The sequence below is a fragment of the Numida meleagris genome, chromosome 11 (assembly GCF_002078875.1).
Source record: "Numida meleagris isolate 19003 breed g44 Domestic line chromosome 11, NumMel1.0, whole genome shotgun sequence".
Lineage (NCBI taxonomy): Eukaryota > Metazoa > Chordata > Aves > Galliformes > Numididae > Numida > Numida meleagris.
The window spans coordinates 8,305,929-8,312,903 of record NC_034419.1 but is presented as its reverse complement, the minus strand read 5'-3'; the positions used below and the strand labels follow the sequence as shown (position 1 = coordinate 8,312,903).

General features: G+C 43.3%; 1 protein-coding gene across 7 annotated transcripts in view; it reads left to right on the top strand.

The window, feature by feature from the left end:
- FAM208A (family with sequence similarity 208 member A) overlaps window positions 359-6,975 on the top strand; it is a 29,831-nt gene continuing 23,214 nt past the window's right edge. For 4 of the 7 annotated variants that reach the window (XM_021409063.1, XM_021409061.1, XM_021409062.1 and 1 more), the window contains exon 1: window positions 359-872. In XM_021409063.1, coding sequence (XP_021264738.1) covers window positions 506-872 — 367 coding nt within the window. In that variant the 5' untranslated portion in view covers window positions 359-505. Of the gene's footprint in view, window positions 873-902; window positions 1,449-1,567; window positions 2,604-6,975 lie in introns of those variants that run through there. The other 3 variants (XM_021409060.1, XM_021409066.1, XM_021409065.1) reach the window with 3 other exon arrangements.

Sequence of the window (6,975 nt, the reverse complement as noted above, 5' to 3'; positions counted from 1 at the left end):
GACCACCATTACCGAGTTTTATCAACAAGGGCGTGGCAGCCATTTTGTTTAAAATCTGAGAGGAAGAAGTGAGATCAGGCTCTCCTACGGCACTGATCCTTTTTCTTGTGCGGACGGCCACCAGCAGCAGGCGGCGGGGCGCTTGCCAGCGTTTCAGCCGCGGCTGCGAAGCCGGAGCGTCGGGAGAAGCAGCGGCCCCACGGGGAACCGGCACCGCCCCGCGCGCCGCCAGTCTCGCCCCGAGGAGGCGGGGGTCCCCGCGCGGCCCGTGCCGCCTGCCCCTCCGCTTCTAACTGGCGCCACGGGCGTTGGCTCCGCCCCCTTCCCGTTTTTGCTGCCGCCATGTTAGAGAGCGGGGAGGGGGCGGCGGGGCTGCCATAAAGCGAGCGGACGGAGGGGGAGCAGTACCCGCAGCGGGCGCTGCATGGAGCCGGGCAGGGGGAGTGTGGTGGGCGAGGAGGAGAAGGCGCGGGCTTTCGCGCTCGCTTTTCGGCGATAGGAGAGAATGGCGGATGCCGCGATCTCCAGAGGCGGCGAGATGGAACCGGAGCAGCATCAGCGGACGGAGAAGAGCGGCACGGGCCTCCTCGGGGTGGAGAGCAATAGAGCGGGAGCCGCCGAGGACACCACTCAAAATGGCGGACGCTCTGAGGAGGCGCTGCTGGTGGCTGCAGTAGCTGCAGAGGACGAGGTCCCCCCAAACCCCAGCATGACTAGCAGCAGCCAGCGCAGGAGCAGCATCCCACCGGCACACGACCAGCAGCCGCCGCCCAGCGATGTGTCGGGGGGGCCTCCCCCTCTCCCTAAGCCCCCAGAAGACGTGCCTGTTAGGAGGAACTTTCAGATCCCCAGGAAGAGCAGAGAAAAGAAAGGTTGTTCCTTCCCTTTCCCCCTTTCTCTCCTTCGCTTCTCTCTTCATCTTATCCATTAGGCAGGCTCTTTGTGCACCTCACACAGCTGCATGCGAAATCCTGCGGGTGTGGAGGAGGCTGTGGCATGGCTCGGAGCAGCGAGGCTGCTGGGGATACGTTTTCTGGCACCAGAGAGGCTTGCACATTCTTTCGTCTCCCTACCCCACCCTCTTTTCCGTTTGTATTTGGCCACGAGGAGGAGCAACCCATCTCGGCTTGAATCTCAGACCGTTGCTTTAAAAAAGATGGACAAGGCGGATGCGATCCGGGTGGGCTCGAGCGCTGCTGGAGACGCATACAGAGAAGATGGTTCTCTGGGAAACGAACGCGTGGTTCGCTTGTCTCTTCCCTACTCCCCTCTCGGCAGGAGAGGGCTGTGATCCTCGGTAGGGTAAACTACCGCACACTGAGAGGCGTTTCGCTTCGGTGATGGTGCACGGAAGATGGTTCTTGTCGAGTGAGATTCCTCACTTCGCAGGCAGGAAACGGCCGTCCCACGTTCACGTGCCTCGTGCTGGAGGTTTCCGAGCGTCCTCGGTTGGTTTTTGGCTTTTCTAGTAGCTCTTCCTCTAAAAGCCTGTGGTATTTCTTGCTTTTCGTAAGACTCCACCGGCCTCTGCTTGTCTGGTTTTTAAGTGCTGTTGTAGATATGTCTTTCTCCCCAGAACTTTTCTCAGTTCTTGACCCATTACGACCTGGGGCCAGGATCTTAGTACTGAAAAATATCAGTTCAAACAGGTTTCTAGTTCTTCAGAGAAGAGTCTAATATGTAACTTCTTGAAGTGTTTTCTCTTTTAAGGAAGAGATGAAGGTAGGTTCATTTTGTTACACCATTCCCTCCTATTTTTGGCAGTAATTTTCCTTTTCTCCTTCTATTCTGTTCTTCACCATCCCTATTTCTTGAGGGAGAGTACCACTCTGGCAGAGGACTGGGTTGATTTGGAGGAAAATAAAACACCAAAAGACCAAACATTTACTGTTCATCTGATGGAAAAATGTCTGGATAAAACCTGGTGTCTCTTGCGCTTCCGTATTTCAAAACCAAGTGTGATTACATTTGAATACCTTTAAATGTAACTCAGAAATGTTTAGTACTTAAGCACAAACGTTTGAAGTTCCTCTCTAGCACTTGGTTCCAATGTGACTGAAAACCTGTGAAGTACCTTTTTACATCGTATAATTCATCATTTATCTCTCCAGAGCCATTTCCTAAGATGCATAAAAAGCTTTAAAGTAGTGCAGTTCAATCATCAGACTTGGAAACCTTTCTTACCCTACTTCTAAAATTCACTTCCTAATTTTAAGATTATTTGACTAGTTCTTAGGAGCTCACTTTTTAATATACTGAGTATACTTTCTTTGCCCTCCAACTTAGAGAAGCTTCTTGGATGTTTACTCTTTCATCATGCTGGTGACTTAGTTTCCAAAATCCTCAGTACAGACTTCATTCTGCCCACAGCGGTTGCAGACTTTTAATTGCTCACAATTGCTCAACTGTTGATCGTTTCCCACATGATATTATAACAGAAAGAGGTGTGAGGTGATGCTTCCTATGCAAGACTACCAAAAGTGGGCGAACATGAAAACTGCTCGCTTGATCTTTGAGAACCAGAGTGCTGCTGATACTGGCATTTGAGAAACAAATCCCTTTTGGAACTGAATGAGAAGATTAACAGGACATTCATCATAGCGGTATGTGCTTAAAAGAAGCATAGTAGCAGTGTTAGAATACATCTTTTAAAATAAGAATATAGGTGTAACATCTGTCCCTCTCAGAATAGCTGTTTTGGAAGCTTCCTCCAGTATGGTTTTGGAGCTGCTCTTGTTTTGCTTTCTAAACCTCCATTTTTATTCTTGGTTGTACCATCTTGATAGGTAACTGTTCTCTTGATTATGAAAGACTTTTAGTACAAACTGTAAAATCTGTTCAGGATAAAATAAATTTTAAGCATGACAAGTACTTTTGGAAGAAATTTTGATTGTAAAGCAAAAAAGAAAAGTAGCAAACAGGATAGAGTTGCTTGTTCAACTTTCTGGAATTTATCTGCAGCTATGTTTGGAGCCTGATAAGGGACTGAGAGTCAATTGTGGAGAAATGCATCTGGAGGTCGCGTACTTCTTAAACCTAGCTGTGATTAGTTGTCAAAATTTTTCTTCTGACTTCCTTTTTCTTCCATAGTGGAATAATTCTGGAACCAAAACCTTATGCAAGGTTGGCACTGGGATTTTTCTTTGTATACGTGCTTGGGTTTGTTTGCCTACTTAAAAGCAAACTTACTGAGCTGTTTTGTTTTCTTGAGCATGCAGTTTCGTAATAGGTTGTTAGGCTCTTTTGAGTTTCTTAGTGCTTTTTAATGTAGTACTATAGAGCCTGCTTCTCTGGCTTCTTCTAATTATCTGATCTCAGATGTTTGAATCTGTCTGGGACTTCAAAGAACCTTTTTTAATAGGATGACGAAAAACTTTTTCCAAGATAAGCCACTGAAAGACCGTTTTTTTTTTTGCTTTGCTGAGCTAACTCTTCAGGATAGTGGTCCTCTTACCAAAACACCATTGCCATTGACTTATGGGATTGCTCATTGGTTGGTTAACTTTGGACACTTCCATGGTTGACCAAGTTAACAGATGAGTGCTGTTTCTCGGGTTGAGTGGGAAGAAAAAGGTCATGCTTTTGTCCTGAAAGTCCAAGTAGTACTTGGTTGGAAGTCTAGGCAGTCCCTTTTCTACTTAGGAGCACTTGATGTTTCATTTTGCTTTCTCTTTTTCTTCCTTCTAATCTTTTGTATCTTTGAACTGTGTATCTGCTATTTGCTACTTGCTGTTTCTAGGTAGGGGTTTCATTAAGCAATCCTTGTGATAACTACTCAAAATATTGGAGAGCAAAAGACATTTCAGGCTGAAAATAATCATAGAACTCCAACGTTATGCTTCATTTAACAGCACTGATTCTTGATCTTAGTCTTAAAAAATGAAGATTTTGGAAAAATTGTTCTTCACTTTTTTTTTTTTTTTTTAGTAATAGGAGCACTTGTTTATAAGTGCTAACAATCTACCATCTTATAAGAAGATGTGTTATTGGCTTATCTTCACTTACCAGGATTTCTGAAATGGACTGTAACTGTCTTCTTCATATTCTGACATAAAAGAAAACTCTGCTACCTCCAAACTCTGTTTTAAGTTGAAAAATCAAGCAGCTGTAAAAGAGAAACTCAGAGCCTGCAGGGAATTACACGCTTCCAAACACACAGTCTGATGTTGGTCCCAAGACTAAGTACTGTATTTACTAAACATAGTTTCTACACAAAAATACATATCTGTCTCCCAGTATGCTGAGTAGAAACTAAATGGAAATGCTGTTTATTCTTACTTCTGCGATACAAGCAGGCAAAAACCATCATAATCTATTTGTATGTGTTGTAATGACTAGCATGCAGTGGCCTTTTATAGGTTACTACTTAATTTACACAAGACAGTAAAGTTGCAGCAAACTTATGTCAGGTTTGTATGGTGAAAAATAAATACACACGTTCTTCAAGTGATGTAGGATTGGGGATAAACTTGATAAAGTCATCCTTTGCATATAAGTAAGGGATATGGTGATTGGTGTAGGTGGTATGATCTGGTGCTGCTCAGTTTTTATTTCTTGCTTCTGTACTCCTCTGTGAGGTACAGACCCTCATATAGTGACCGAGACCTTTTAGAAGATAGTTGCCCTTTAGCACCAGTGCTTAGGCAATCTCAAGGCAGCAGTATTGTCTTGCTATGTGTCTCATTAGGTCATGTTTCAGGTTTTTCTGTTGTGTTTCAGTGTGTTCATCTTTTTAAATTCAGTGTGCAGGGTGTGTTGTTTTAACACAGCTGGTGTCTGATTAAGTACAGGTCTTGAAGTGCCTCAGGTTCAGGAAAAATGAGGAAAGTGGATTTGAGTCTACCACGAAGCATGCAATTAGTTGTTCAAAGATTTGGATGAGTCAAAACAAGCTTATACCATGCACTGTACCGCTTCTTTTGACTGCTGTCAAAACGTGGTAATTTATCTGAAATTCAAAACTAAGGGACTTAGTATTGTAATCAAAGAAAAAAAAAATACCTGCAGTCGGTATACCAGGTTTTCCTTGCTCTGTCATTTGGCAGCTAAGAAATAGAAGGCAGTAGATAACCAATTAACAGTCTGCTCTTGAGGAGGAAACGCTGTCCAAGTTCTCCAGCCGAGCATGGAATGTTTGCGTCTGCCATGTGTGAGAAGGTAGTAGGCAGATGGTAGGTTTTGGTAATAAAGTTTAGTCCTTACATTCTTCAGAACATACAAAGTAGTGTGCTAGTTCAACAGATCTCATTCATGTTCCTTTTTTCTCAGCCAGTGGATGACATATGAAGTTAAACACTGATTTGGTATTAGAGCGGGCAGTGCGTATCAGAGGAACAGAGATGAATTTATTGTGTGAGTTGTTGGATTATTAAGCGTTTTCCTTCTAAACTCCTAAAAGGTGGCTGTAAGCTCTGGCTCCTGGACTGATTTGATCAGTGGGTGGAATTGGTCTTAGTTTAATGTTTTCTGTGTACCCAGATAGGAAAAAGTGGAATCTCAAAGTGACTTATTTCAGTTTTAATCTATCTTTGCTACAAAGGTAGCAGCAGCGCTTACAGCTTCAGTAGTATTTCAGGTGAATTTGTAGTAGGTAATTCTTGTTGGGGTATACGTTTGGAGGCGTACATGAAAATATAGGCATTGAATAATAAGTGACAGTAGCAATAAAGCATTCAGCCTTCTAAGAAACTTAAGAATAAACACAACACTCCTTTTTCTAAAAGGAAAAAAAAGCTGTGATAATGTTGTACACCGTAGTTACAGGAATTTAGAGCCCTTCCTTAAATCTGTTGAGCGCTGCTTGTGTAGAAGTTGGCAGTTCTTCCTAGCTGTAGGGCAGGGAGACTTGCTGTTTTCTAGGAGGTCTGTCTCCGTTTGCTCGTTAGAACTTTGCACAAAGCGAGGGATGTTTGAACGCATGGGGATGCAGTAGGCAGTGCTTGAATTTATGGCAGGGTCACAACTGGTGTCACAGCATGCCTCTTCTCCTTCTGTGCCTGGGATGTTGTGAGGCGTGGCACATGGTAAGGAGTCACTGAGTAGTCCTGTAGAGCTTGCTGCTCTCCTGAGCTCAGCAGTAGGAAATAGGCTGGGTTTGGCATGTGTGCATTTCTGGGAGGAAGTGGTGTGTGTGAGGATGGCATGTATGGTAATCATTGTTCAGGAAATAGAACGTCACCATTGCCAGCAGTCTTAGACAGAAGAGGACCTGGCGATATGTGAAACTAATGCTGTATGAGGCGAAGAAAGATCTGAGGGGTGTTTGTGGGGGATAAGATGGCATTGGCAGTGCTTTTCCAGTGTGCGTATTTCATTCATAGGTTTGCTTTGTATTTTAATATCTTTCTCTTTTCAGTAAAAGTGTGTTTAGTCTTAACAATATTATACAAAGTTCAGAAGTTCTTCCACTTCTAGTTATCTTTACTCCCATACTGCTGTCAGCCTTTTGAGACCAGAGGTGTAGCGTAAAGGTTTTCTGGATAAGAATGGTTTCTGAACCGCTTTCAGGGCTATTTTAAAGCTGCTTGTTCAGTGTTGCTGGTGTTAGAATGCTTGCTGTATTTTGGTGGACATGATACTGCATCCTGAAATTTGTGCATAGATGTAGCTTTTGCTGGACAGCACAAGTGCATTCAGAAGCTGCACTGACTTTGGCAGCACGTTTTCCTGGAAGGTGAATTTGAACAACAAATGAAGGGCTTTCATTTTAAAGTAGTTACTGTGAGGGATGGGACTATAAAGAATTAATTTGTACAGTGTGTGTTTTTTTTTTTTTTTTGTAATCAGAGATTACTTGGCTTCTCGTTATAGGACAATATCGAATTTATTCATATTTTGCGTAATTACCATTAGCAAACAAAAAATACTCCTTACTAATTCTAACGAGTTGTTTAGCTGTGAAATTGTTTTTGATGTTTTTGTTACAACAATTTGTTGCTTGTTGTTAATTTAGAGCTAATAAATTTAATTAAGTTT